At 32.4% G+C, this 15,448-nt stretch overlaps 1 protein-coding gene across 6 annotated transcripts in view; it reads right to left on the bottom strand.

Annotated features, from left to right (window-relative positions):
• The window catches only part of LOC132749123 (rap1 GTPase-activating protein 1-like), a 230,017-nt gene that overhangs the window by 166,997 nt on the left and 47,572 nt on the right, over window positions 1–15,448 (bottom strand). For all 6 annotated transcript variants that reach the window (XM_060738809.1, XM_060738813.1, XM_060738811.1 and 3 more), the window contains one exon: window positions 13,870–14,458. In XM_060738809.1, coding sequence (XP_060594792.1) covers window positions 13,870–14,458 — 589 coding nt within the window. The remainder of the gene's footprint in view (window positions 1–13,869; window positions 14,459–15,448) is intronic.

The following is a 15,448-nucleotide window of genomic DNA, read 5'->3' on the forward strand; positions in this document are numbered from 1 at the left end:
GTTTTTAGTGGCTTCTGCTTTGTGACTTTATTGATTCAATATTCTGCATATTTTATCAGATAAATTACAGAATTTAATCAGATATATCAAACATCACCATATTGGCAGTCTGTTTTATCAAAACATTAACTTTTAGCAATTTCATGTTAAAACTTGGAATTAATATTTTTGGCGTTTTTGTGAGAAAAAAAATCAGAAACAAATTAATGAAATGTTGTCCTATCTTGTGGCAGTCCCTTGACAACTAACACAGTGATAAAGTTGTTAAAGTATTTAAGCGTTCAGTGATAGTGTTGTGACAGTGTTATGACAGTGTTGTGATAGTGCTGTGATAGTGTTATCGTAGTGTTGCGCTAGTATTGTGATCATGTTGTGATAGTGATGTGATTATGTTGTGACAGTGTTGTGACAGTGTTATGACAATGTTGTGATTGTGTTGTGATTGTGTTGTGACAGTGTTGTGATTGTGTTGTGACAGTGTAGTATTCATGTTTTGAACGTGTTGTGATAGTGTTGTGACAGTAGTGTGATAGTGTTGTGACAGTGCTGTGATAGAATTGTGGTCATGTTGTTATAGTGTTGTGGCAGTGTTGGGATAGTAATGTGACAGTGTTGTGACAGTGTTATGACAATGTTGTGATAGTGTTGTGATAGTGTTGTGACAGTGTTGTGATTGTGTTGTGACATTAACTTGTTATAATGTAGTAACATAGTGATAACATCGTATAAAACCAGCTCATTAGTAAAGTTTTCATCAGATACAACAACTCCTCAAGATCACTTCAGTTCTATAATAATCAAGTCAGTTTTTTATTATCCAATTATATCAACAGATATAACAAGATAAACTAGATGGACAGAAAAAGCTCCCGATAGTGTCCCCAGTCATTTGTTGTATTGGTTAACCAGAACATTTCTTTTGTAGTGTCAGACCTTTTATTGTTAATAAGGTATACTGAAGAACATTTTCTCATCTAAGTTATTGTGTGAGTCACCAACTTTTCTTCTGAAATCCCCCATATGATTGATCACATTGCTGGATTGAGGAAATTTTGGCAGAATGTAAATTGCTTTTAGCTTTAGTGAATACAGTAGTAAAGGATTTGTTTCAAGAAATTTACAAGTTTTAATTTTAATGTAATTATTACTTATTTTATGAATTCATCAGTTGTGTATTTTGTCAAACCAACAATACTTAGGTCATATGATAACTTTCTAGATTTTCAGGTGGATGGACATCAAGCTGAACTAGTGACCAAGGGTAGGGTAATTTTAGCAAAGCACAAATTTATCTTAAATGAATGAATAGTAATTGGAAGTTAGAAACTCTCACCATTTATCTATGATGGTGACCCTGATTAATCATTAAGGGAATTAAAGCTGCATGCCTCCAGATGAGCCAATATATTTGCCAATGTTTTTCAAGAAAATCAAACTTGACAAAAATGTACTAAAATTTCAAGAAATGTTAAAAGATTCAAGTAATAAATTGCATGTTTATGTGCAATTAAATACTGATTATGCAGTATTTATCATCACATTTCTACTTTATGACTAACACAGTCAGGGCTATTTTTGCAATTTTTTTACAATATTTTACTTTTAAATACATTTTCAAATTTTCATGAAAATTAGAATGAACCTGGTGGCCTGCTGCTTTAAGTGTTCATCACATATTTCTTATGTCAAGCTTTGGTATTAAACATCCACTTTTTAAACATAATTAGATATAAGACTTATTTTCAAACAGTTGTTCAGAATACAACTTTAATCAATAATGTTTAATTAATTTAATATTGTAAATTCAATAAAGATGGTATGTATAATTATGGACTATAATGGTTCTATATATTTAATTGTTACGGATAACTTACAAATAACATCAAAAAGAAAAAGGTGTAAGTAACTGTAATTAATTCACTTTGGAAAGATAAAATGCATGAATTTTATGAACACAAGCAACTTGGTCACTGAAGTAGGGACATATGATAGAAGAGCATGGCTAATACATTGTGACATGATGTTTGTAGTGGTCCAGGAAAATATCTAACATGAAAATTGATCCGTTCTGCTGATAGGCTGATTCTGCTTGTGTTGTATTGACCAAACCAACAAATTATTTCTGACAAGTGACCAGAGAAATAACAAGAAAGTCTTGAGTTCCAACATCTAACATCTAGAAACAGATGATAAACTAACAACCTTGTTTCTCACAACAGTTACATACAGTAAAATAATTTGAGCCGTGTCACGACAAAACCAACATAATGGGTTTGCGACCAGCATGGATCCAGACCAGCCTGCGCATCCCCGCATCTGATCAGGATCCATGCATTGCGCTTACAAACCCTATAACAAGTAGAGAAACTGATAGCGAACAGCATGGATCCTGATCAGACTGCATGGATGCGCATACTGGTCTGGATCCATGCTGGTTGCAAACCCATTATGTTGGTTTTGTCGTGATGCGGCTCATTTCTAGTATTAAATATCTTAAAAACAACAATAATCTTAAGGAACCAGATATGTTATCAACATACATTTAGTTTTAAAACAAATACTTTAGCAAAAGGCTTTTAATGATGAAGACAGTGATGATGATGATGATGATGATGATGATGATGATGATGATGATGATGATGATGATGATGATGATGATGATGATGATGATTATAATAATGATGATAATGATGGTGATGATGATTATGATTTTGATGATGATCATCATTATGTTTATTATGATAATGATGACGATGATGATGAGCTTCTCTAGCCCTTAAAGTCTGCTTGCAGCATCTGATTTTACCCATGTCACCACAGCAGACTATCCTTGCAGTCTGCACTGTTATATATTCAGTTAGTTTTTAAAATTTTCCCTAGAAATGAATGGTTTTCTCCAAGCTAAAAGATGGACAAGTTAAATTTAGATATTTAAAGCGATTATGGCTGGTAAACGAAAATAACCAGTGCCCCTCTTTGTGAGGAAGATAACCAGTGCCCCTCTATGTGAGAAAGATATTCAGTGCCCCTCAATGTGAGGAAGATAACCAGTGTGAGGAAGATTTTCAGTGCCCCCAAATGTGAGGAAGATATTCAGTGCCCCTCTATGTGAGGAAGATAACCAGTGCCCCTCTATGTGAGGAAGATAACCAGTGCCTCTCTATCTAAGGAAGATAACCAGTGTCCTTCAATATGAGGAAGATAACCAGTGCCCCCTCTATGTGAGGAAGATATGCAGTGCCCTCAATGTGAGGAAGATAACCAGTGCCTCTCTATCTAAGGAAGATAACCAGTGCCCCTCTATGTGGTATTTCAAGAATATAGAAAGCATCCAGTTGAAAACTTGTTGTATAAAAATAAGTTGAAATTATCTTGCAGGATTTGAACTTATGACAGTGAGAGGCTATTGACTCATCAACCAAGGGCACTCAGCCAGTAACTCACCCATAATTCATATATCTATAATCAATATACATGTATACATGTATAATAATAATAACAAGCAATTATCATAGTATTGCAAGCAATCCATAAGTCCCCTACTGGTAAGAGCCCAAGCAACATTCTGAAGGGCCATTGGCCATTCACTTAGGTTCCTATTTTAAGTAAATTTGTTGAAAAAGTTCTTTAAAAGTGATCACAGGAAACAGTTTTTATGTACAGACAGACGGACTGAAGGACACTCTGAAGTTATTTTTTCAACATCCCTGTTATCAAAATATAACATTTTTAAAATCCTATCATGATTGAAGAAGTTGGAGTAAAAATTACCAATTTCTCAAAAAAAAGTCTAAGTTCAAAAGGGGCATAATTCTGGAAATAGTCTTGCTAGAGTATTGAACACTCACAAATGTTGAGTGATAATATTAATAAGAAACATTTATATGAAGTTTGAAGTAGATACATTCAGAAAAAGAAGTTATTAAAAAAAACAATGTTTTTTTCATAAAAATTTTAAGTTCAAGGGAGGTAATTCTGATAAATTTTGTGCTAGAGTTGTAAACCTTGCCACGTATGATGTGGTTGATGACAAGCAACTTATATTTAAAGTTTGAAGAAAATACCTTAAGAAATAAAGAACTTATAGTGAAAAAAGTTAAAAACTAGAATCAGAAATCTTGAAATTCAGTCTATTTGTTGCCATAGCAACCAGAATTTTCAACATAGGAAGATAAGAAAAGGATGTGCATAATTTCCATACTGCCATCTACCCATATGTCAAGTTTCATAAACATATTTTCAGTCCTTTTTGTGTTATCACTGGATCCAGGTTATGTGTAAAATTTGCCATATTTTCAGTCTATTTGTTGCCATAGCAACCAGAATTTTCAACAAAGGAAGAAAAGAAAAAGACGTGCATAATCTCCATACTGCCATCTATCCATATATCAAGTTTCATAAAAATATTTTCAGTACTTTTTGCGTTATCGCGGGATCCAGGTTATGTGTAAAATTTGCCATATTTTCAGTCTATTTGTTGCCATAGCAACCAGAATTTTCAACACAGGAAGAAAAGAAAAAGACGTGCATAATCTCCATACTGCCATCTATCCATATATCAAGTTTCATTAAAATATTTTCAGTACTTTTTGCGTTATCGCGGGATCCAGTTTTGTGGACGGACGGACTGACGGACGGACAGACGGACGTTCTCACAGGCCAGTAATTATGTGGCTACTCTATTGTTCTCTCTATTGTTCTTTTTAGCCACGCAAAAGAAAATAGCCACATAAAAGCATTACGGAATGAATGACATCAAAGAGAAAGAACAGTTACCTATTGTCCCTCTAGCCACATAATTACTCTCCTGTGAGTGCGGACTGACAGATGGACAGACGGACGGAGGGTAAACCTAAAGTCCCCTCCGGTAAACCGGTAGGGGACTAATAATAATTAAAAACAAGCAATTATCATAGTATTGCAAGCAATCCATAAGTCCCCTACCGGTAAGAGCCCAAGCAACATTCTGAAGGGCCATTGGCCATTCACTTAGGTTCCTATTTTAAGTAAATTTGTTGAAAAAGTTCTTTAAAAGTGATCACAGGAAATAGTTTTTATGTACAGACAGACGAACTGAAAGACACTCTAAAGTTATTTTTTAAACATCCCTGTTATCAAAATATAACATTTTTAAAATCCTATCATGATTGAAGAAGTTGGAGTAAAAATTACCAATTTCTCAAAAAAAAGTCTAAGTTCAAAAGGGGCATAATTCTGGAAATAGTCTTGCTAGAGTATTGAACACTCACAAATGTTGAGTGACAATAAGAAACATTTATATGAAGTTTGAAGTAGATACATTCAGAAAAAGAAGTTATTAAAAAAAACAATGTTTTTTTTTCATGAAAATTTCAAGTTCAAGGGAGGTAATTCTGATAAATTTTGTGCTAGAGTTGTAAACCTTGTCACATATGATGTGGTTGATGACAAGCAACTTATATTTAAAGTTTGAAGAAAATACCTTAAGAAATAAAGAACTTATAGTGAAAAAACTTAAAAACTAGAATCAGAAATCTTGAAATTCAGTCTATTTGTTGCCATAGCAACCAGAATTTTCAACATAAGAAGATAAGAAAAGGATGTGAATAATTTTCATACTGCCATCTACCCATATGTCAAGTTTCATAAACATATTTTCAGTACTTTTTGTGTTATCACTGGATCCAGGTTATGTGTAAAATTTGCCATATTTTCGGTCTATTTGTTGCCATAACAACCAGAATTTTCAACATAGGAAGAAAAGAAAAAGATGTGCATAATCTCCATACTGCCATCTATCCATATATCAAGTTTCATAAAAATATTTTCAGTACTTTTTGCGTTATCGCGGGATCCAGTTTATGTGTAAAATTTGTCATATTTTCAGTCTATTTGTTGCCATAGCAACCAGAATTTTCAACATAGGAAGAAAAGAAAAAGACGTGCATAATCTCCATACTGCCATCTATCAATATATCAAGTTTCATTAAAATATTTTCAGAACTTTTTGCGTTATCGCGGGATCCAGTTTTGTGGACGGACGGACGGACGGACGGACAGACGGACACGGACGGACGGACGGACGGACTGACGGACGGACAGACAGACAGACGGACGGAGGGTAAACCTAAAGTCCCCTCCGGTAAACCGGTAGGGGACTAATAATAATACCTTTCTTAAAGGGACTCAACTGAGGTTTAAAAGCCTAGAAACATAACATTTCTATTTATTACATAAATGAGCTGGGGTTCTTTAAACAGAAATATATGCAAAGATACTTAATAAATATACTTTGAAATAAATTGAAAATCGTATTTTTATGCTTTTTCTTAGCCCAATTTTGGGTCATTTTTTTACAATTTGAATAATTATTCTGGAATAACAAAGTGTGCAAATGATCTGAAATTTTACAAAAAGATTAGTGGTCTAAACCTACATCAAATGGTACATTTATCCGGAAAAAATATTTTCAGTCCCATCATGTCAAAAAACCTCAGTGGAGTCCCTTTAATATATAGAGGATATTCAAGTTTTGTCTATAAATACATGATTTATTTTCATCGAGTGGTATGAAAATAAATATTTCATGAGTGGCGGTAGCCACGAGTGAAATATGGTAATTTTCATGCCACAAGATGAAAATAAATCATGTATTTGTAGAAAAACCTTGAATTTTCTGTTTATTATATACATTTTTTACATTACAATTTGAAAGAATTCCTGTTAAATTTTGTGTTCTGGTAGAATCTAAAAGAAAGTTGTCCAGCAAGACACCAGACAAAATACGGAAAATATGTTTCACTGCAGTGAAAATAAATTTTTAAGTGAAAATACGGAAAATGAAAATATACATTTTATTTAATCAATATTTCTCAATAGTTCATTTGTAAGTATATAATAAACAGTCCTACAGGTATCATTTTCTGTCAAGATTTTTGCACATACTTTGGCAAATAACATATTTTGTTTGCATTTATATGATTTTATTGTGTAACTTGGCAACATATTAAGTGATGACTTTAGCAGCAGATTGCATTATACATTGTGATATCAGTAAAATAAGAGATTAGCCTAGATTCACATTATGTAGCAAACATCTTAAATATAAATATACATCACAATGTATTTATGACTTAGTTAAAACAATTTAATTACTTTAATTTTTTTTGTTCAGAAACCTTGTTGCTTATTTGAATCCCTTTTGTGTCAGCCTCCTGGAAATGACCAGTACTGATGTATTTATATAAAAAAACATGGTCATGACCTTAGTAGGGATCAAACCCAGAATCTCTGGGTTGAGACACCTTAAACCACTAGGTTACCCCGATCCCTTTCTGAATTACATAAATATTTTAAAAGGCCAAATTTGTGACCAGATAACATAGATTTATTGAAACTTTGCTGTGGAAAATGTTAAATTCAATGACATGTTTTTAGAGATAATTTGAGAAAATAAAATCAAAAACATTATATATTAGGGCTGGGGCGAGTATCCGAGTACTCGGATAATCACGAATCAAAGTGAAAAATCGAGTTTGAATATTCGTAAACCCAGAGATCGTGGATCGCGATTTAATTTTTTTATATACATTCACTGTTTCTCACACTCTTAAAATCGAGAAAAATACGATTTGAGTATAAGTTATATGAAGTTTACCTAATACAATTTGCCGGTTAAAGACCATGTACCATGATGCTAAGCTAGGAAGTAATTGGTTTCAAAAAACAAAACAAAAATACTCATCCAAAGAATAAAAACATAAACCTAGTTTATATTTTATATGTTTAATGTTTAGTATTGTTGTTTTTTTTGGGTGTCTTGATAACAAAAGATTTGTGGTTCGATTTGTGAATCGTAAGTGCTGAATCGTGGTTCGGATCGGATCGTCACTTATCCGACGATCCACACCCCTATTATATATTAAGTGAAACATTTTGTTTGAATAAATAAAAATCTAATTTTTAAGTACATGACTGTATATTTTTTTATTATTAATATATAATCTTAGTATAAACCTCATAAACTAAACTGCATTTTAGTTAGTATAACTGTTACCAGTATATTATTATGTATTTTATTATATGAATTAACTTATAAGACTTATATATACTGAACTATTACATTAAATGACATTACAACAGAGTGTATTTAACCATTTTACTTTAATTTAAATAAGATAAGTAAGTTTTGCTTCTGTAATTTCATATGACATCATACAAATACAATCGTAAAAATTCTTAAAGTTAAATCTAACAAAATTTAAATTCAATTTGAATAATATATACATAGCATTCTTTACTCAAATCTCATCAATCAAATTATACTTAAAACAATATAGCTCAATTTTCTCAACTATTTTACAATACAAAAACTTCTTTTCTGATTTTTTCCCCATTTTATTGAATAAATAACACTCTGTAAACTTTTTCCAATACAAACTAATTCCAACTTTATTATGTCACTATGTGAATATATCCTATATGTATTGGTTGTTGCTAGCACTGTTCTCTATCCTACAAGTGAAATATTCTTCAATACTAACTATATATATCTAGATCACTACTGTAACAGACAGTTAACTAAAGTCAGGCTTTAGCCTCATTCCCCAGAACTTCCTTGTTGTTTCACCTTAACTCATTAAAGCTGCATGTCTCCAGATGAGCCAAAATATTTTAAGAAAATCAAACTTGAAAGAAATGTATTACAATTTTAAAAAAAGGAGTATTCAAAATTCAAGTAATAATTTACATGTGTGATTAATGACTGATAACCATATCTCTCCTGTGTGACTAATGCAGTATGGGCTATTATTTTGCATGTTGTGACCACTTTTTGGTAATTTATGTGAATTAATGTATTAGTGCAGTTTGCAATATGTAAATTACTGTCTTTGTTCACTTCACAACACTTTACTTAAAGTACATTTTCATAATTTTCATGCCAGTTAGCATGGATCTGACCGCATGCTGCTTTAACTGCCATCTAACTCAAACACAATGTGGCTTTAAAAATGGAAAGTTGCGTGTTTTGACAAAAACTTTATCATTAATTTTATCTTGTTAAGACGAGTAAAGTGCTGCATTGCATACAAACTTTTAAATTACTGAAATTTGAAAGTGGTAAAGTGTTTTACAATTCTGATGTTTTGGTATCCACTTATTTTTAAAGATTTATTCTAAGTTTACACAATACTAGATGTTATAGTTGTATGAAGACTAGGCATAGGAAGACTTAGGTGTCCCTGATGCCTCTAAATGCATTATAACTGATAAATAAGCAGACATCCTATGCTAAATTTGATATTTGAAAATATTTACAATTGCTACACATTCTCTTTGTGAATATAGATAGAAAAAAAAAAGTAAATGTTAATATTCTACTCACTATTGGTGATCACAATATGAATAATATTGTGTCGGCAGTTTTTTTTTTTAATTTAAGAAAAGACCACCTCTACTTTCCCCGTAAAAGGGAACACACCTTCCCATACATATTTTATTCATTCTTTTATTCAAATTTCAATAAATTTCTGTGCTCAAAGATGCTCTTAGTGTATCTTACAATATTAGAAAATCAAACATTTTGTTAATAGTTAATTCGAAACATTGGAAATTCTAAGTCAAAAACCATATTGGTAGTTGTAGATGAACAACCATACAATCACCTTTACTATCAAGGCTACCTATAAACATTTCTGCCATTTAGATATCATATAAACCACCCTATAAAATGTGACATTATTATACCACATGAACATATATATATACCACTTTACAAACATTACCATGTACCCACAATATTACAACATATAACCACTCCAACAGTGTGACAACCTATAAATAATTCTGCCAACATGACACAAACCCACTTGTATCTGTACAGTTATCAAGGCAATGATTTCAAAATTGCGAAAAAAGCACCTGTGTACTAAGAATATAGTAGGAAATAAGTACATGTTATCATAAAATCTGCTATTATTTACTAATACATCAACCTGTTGACATTCTTCAAAATGAAGATACAAAAATGAAAGCAACAGTCTATCGGTCAATACTCTAACAATGAACAAAATATCTTAGTGTTGCCAAGTCCAGTGTACTGATGTTCTTATAGGTCTACTGTTTCAATTTTTGTATCATATATATTACAATATGCAGTAAAATCATTGATTTCTGGGTAGGATATTGGCAGCTGAACAAATCTAGTCATTCAACAAAAAACACATGACACAACTCTATTATGTAAAACCTTGCTAGGCCTGCTGAGCTAACACATGACACAACTCTAAAATGTAAACCTTGCTTGGCCTGTTGGGCTAACACATGACACAACACTATCTAGGCCTGCTGCGCTAACACATGATACAACTCTATTATGTAAACCTAGCTAGGCCTGCTGAGCTAACACATGACACAACTCTATTATGTAAACCTAGCTAGGCCTGCTGAGCTAACACATGACACAACTCTATTATGTAAACCTTGCTAGGCTGCTGAGCTAACACATGACACAACTCTATTATGTAAACCTTGCTAGGCTGCTGAGCTAACACATGACAGAACTCTATTATGTAAACCTTGCTAGGCCAAATAACACATACACAACTCTATTATGTAAATCTTGCTAGGCCTGCTGAGCTAACACATGACACAACTCTTTTATGTAAACCTTGCTAGGCCAGCTAACACATACACAATTCTATTATGTAAACCTTGCTAGGCTTGCTGGGCTCACACATGACACAACTCTATTATGTTAACCTTTTCATTCAGTGTAACACATACACAACTCTATTTGTTCCATGTTACACATGACACAACTCTATTTGTCAACCTTGCTAGGCCTGCTGGGCTAACACATGACATAACACTATCTAGGCCTACTGAGCTAACACATGACACAACTCTATTTGTCAACTCTTTAATGTCTCAGAAATTTCAACTGAACAGTTTACTTGATTATAAAACACATATGTCTCAATTCCTAATTAATGATTGAAAGTGTGTAATTTTTCATAAATACAGAGTAATTGCTTTGATATACTTGTATGTTAACAGTTATGACAAAAAGGCAAGACAGCACAATACACCTGATTAAGTAAGGGATAAAAAGTTTTGTCAGATATCTTCAGATATGTATGGAGCAAATATTTGAGTAGATTTCCAGGAAGAAGATGCTCCTTACAGATAATAAGCATGGCTGATGTGTGTACCACAAAGATTCATATCTTATGAATGATAACACAATCATTATCAAATCCACCTGCATGTTGGCTCCATGAACAACTTTTCATTATGTCACTGACTCATTTCTCTTATTGTAGAAATAACACAAAAATAGAGGAATAAATGCTTAACATTGATTACTGCAGATGATTTTTGTATTATATCTTTGCCTGTTGTACAACACTACATAATGCATTATATATCAAACTAAATTTCTACTGTATGGTCATTTGGTACAATGTAAAATAAAACATATTTATATCTTATGTCTCAGTTTTATCATTGGTTATTATCATAGAAGTGTTTAAAATTGACCAATGAGATGATGGCTTGAGAGACTAATACCATCAACACCATGATTCTTCCTGACTTTTATGATTGGGTCTGGGGGGGGGTGGCATTTAATTGTTAGGGCTGTAAAGCAATTATTTGTGAGTATACTCGTACATGTATTGAAAACTGTTAAAATATAGCTATCAAATAACAAAAAACGTCTTTGAAAATACCTTGATTAATGATAAACACCTTATTAGATAAAGCATCATGCTTAATCAAACTAAGTTTCTTATATATTTAAGTCATTGACATTCTTATATCTGCAAATTGACAATGGTGAATTTTCATTGAACATTTGTGAAAAAAAGAGATTTTTTTGCTTTGATAAAGGGTCCCTATTTTTGCCCAAAAACTGTGTGAAAAACATTGCAACATGATACAGAAAATGTATACTAGTAGTAAGAAACAAACATTAAAATGAAGTGCAACAAAACACAATGCTGTCCAAAATGTGTTAATAATTAAAATCATGGTGAAATATCCTTAAATTAGGGGTCAAGGTCATATGGAAAATAACCTTGAACTAAGGGTGTACGTCATGACTAGAAAAAATGCTAACCATTTAAACGGCGATGTAATACGTTTAACCGACCATATTAGTAAATTCCTTAGATTCTCAACATTAACTTTGTTTCTTTATGACTTCTTCAAAAAATTTTGTACTCAAAATGATTACAATACATATCAGAATATGGAGTAACTATTTTCTGATAGAGTTGTACCATACTCGATCAGATCGGAACAAATACATTGTTGAGTACAACTAAAATACAAACAATTGTCATACATGTATCTTATCATAAAAAAACTGAAGTAATATTTAGTATCTATTTAAAACATTTCCGCCCCTTAGTCAAATACTAACCTCGGTTACTGGTAATTGAATTTTATAACCGGTCTTTAGCTAAAAAACTGACAGTACCCGTTTAAACGGATAAATGTGACACCCCTACCTTGAACCATGTTCTCAGTTATATTGTGTGTTATCTGTGCAAATAGAGTGGAGATAATATGTCCAAAATTAAAGTTGTCTGCAAAGCAAAAGCATCTCTCAATGAATAATGGGGCACTGCAGCTATATCTTTTATTGGCTCTCAGAGAATATTACTTTTTTTAGAATTCACAATCTTCTGTTTGGCACTTAACTTAGAATATATCACTGAAATCTGTAATGGTACAAAATGGTTTATTACAGAAACTTCTTATATAAATAAATTCAATGTGTGTGCACCATGGGCTTTCATGCACCAAAAACAAACATGTTTATGAATTTATCATGTTATTCAAGAACACTCTATCACTGACATATATCTAGAATGTTGTTTTATTTTGGGCGAAGTTTTATTTTTTGAAGTATTATGATATGTTAGGAGAATGATTATTTTGTATATTTTTTACACTGAGTAATAAATGTCAATGAATGCAAAAATTAACTACCCCAACTACCACCTACAAAAAACCTAAAATAAACTGCTTATCAATAAAGACAGAAATTTTACAAGGGGAAATAACTACCACTTTAAAATTATGTATTTCACCAAAGGGAGATAATCTATGCTAAACATGTAATCAATCTTATTGTAGCATTACTCCCCTTGGCAATGAAGAAAAGAATAAAGTAAAAGTGAATCAAAGATGAAGTAATAACAATTAAACTTTGAATTAACTGGAATTTTTAACATGGATATTTCATTTAATGACTTATTTAACAATACATGTATCAGTTTTCAAAATTGTCCATTACACTGTCCTGTAACATTCTAGACTTTAACATTCAACACTTTAAGTTCTGCATTTTTAAAGTCACTTCCGTATTGATAGGAAATGTCTGTAAAATCATTTTAATGGATGGACAGCATGAAGGGAGGTAGGTGTGACAGCAGGACAGGAGAGACGGACATCCCTTACCTCAATGAGGAGGGGGGGGGGATAAAAATCCTAAATTGAAGTAATACTAGGTACTACTAGGTATTAAATTGAAGTAATACTAAGTAATACTAGGTATTACAAATACTGTTACTGTTGAAAGAAAGCAAGAATAGCTTCATATTTTTTCAACATTACCTGATATTAGCCAATTTCAATTTGTAATTCTTAATAAAGAATGAAGAAATAGAACAGGACTGCATGATCAAAATTATATTAAATATGCCTCTCTATAAAGCTCTCCTTAAGCTTACCATATTAATGCTAACGTATGTATTCAAATGCTCATTACCAAACAATACTAATTGCTACTAGAACATTTTGAGCTAGCAAGAGTATTTTCTGATTACATGTCTATCAAAGTTATATACATTGAAATTCAATCTAAAATAGTTCACTTACATTGAACACTTGAAGCATTCTCCATGGAACAGTTTACGCTTCCCAGCTTTTGTTGAAACAGAGATCCTATTATCATCTCGAAGTGGAAACCCACATCCCCCACACATATCAACAGAAATTGGCTCAGATTTTCTGGAACTACGTAAAATCACTGACTTCCGCAGTGATGCAGGTGACAATTTGTCAGAGATTTTCTTTCGACACAGTGTTGGTGACATACTGTTGTATCTATGTAAAATAGGTGGTTTTCCATTTTTACGTGATGTAGAAGGGGAACTTGTTAGTGACTGCGTATCGAGACATTTCCTAACATTACATGTTTCAGGTGACGAGTCACTCGAGTCTTGTACCCTGTACCTCTGTGCAGAATCAAAACTAGATACACGTTCAACCTTTGGTGAGACATTGATTTTTCTCTTAGCTGCTTCATAACATTGTTCCCAATCTAGATTAGAGAATTTTTGTATTTCTACTGGTGAGGTGACTGGTCGAGGCAGACGTCGTATATTACGACGTTCAACAAGTGGCGACTCAGGAAGCGTCACTTTCTTCAGACAAACAGCACTGTTGTCTTCAAGATAAACATCACCTATAACATAAAAATATTTGTTCTTCTTTATTTCAAAGACAAAAATTGCAGAAGATATAAGAAATAAGTATTCATGTTACAACAATATGAAAACATGTATTAAATTATTCTTTTCATAACTCAGTTCTACCTCAAAATTAAGTGAAACTTTCTTTTTATCAAACAAATACTATAATTCTTTAAAATTCAAATATGAAACACTTTACCAATCAAAGACATTTAGCAGTAATTGATCATTTCAATGAGCATCCATTTCTATAGGATATCCTGTAAAAAAAATCCAGCCCTAGAGTGAATGTCACAAAGTTTTATTTTTACACAGCACCAATCAATCACATTTCTCACCTGGTGACAGATACATTACCTGTATAAAAGCTTGATTAGGAAACTCTGCCTTAAACCACAGAAGAAGAGAGAACTTTAATCAATTTATTGAATTTTTTTATGATATGAAAACCAATAGTGATGATGAAAGTGATTACTGTTTAAGGATGTGATTCAAGCAAATCATGAAGGATTCATAGCTTAATAAAAAAATTAAATGGAGGAAAGATTAGACATGCATAATGTAACTACATTTATCTTGTTTGTTTTATTGTTCAATGAACTATAATTACTTCTGAGTTAACTGGCCTGGCAACCTGAACTATTCTTTCTATTGACCAATTGGAACTGGCACTATGAACTATTCTCTCTATTGACCAATAGGAACTGGCACTATGAACTATTCTCTCTATTGACCAATTGGAACTGGCACTATGAACTATTCTCCATAGTAAGCTATCTGTACTGGCACCATGAACTATCCGCCCTAAAGAGCTTACTGGCAGACTGGCACCTGTACTTTTCTCTCTCCTGAGTTACCTGGACTGACATTCATGAATAATTGTCCCTACTTAGGTAACATTACTGGCATCACACACTACTATTTATACTGAACTTTCTGAGCTAGTTTTATGAACTATTATTCATACTGAGCTACCTAGCTTG

Source organism: Ruditapes philippinarum, unplaced genomic scaffold, assembly GCF_026571515.1.
Source record: "Ruditapes philippinarum isolate M1 unplaced genomic scaffold, ASM2657151v2 ctg249_1_1_1_1, whole genome shotgun sequence".
In the NCBI taxonomy this organism is placed as follows: Eukaryota; Metazoa; Mollusca; class Bivalvia; order Venerida; family Veneridae; genus Ruditapes; species Ruditapes philippinarum.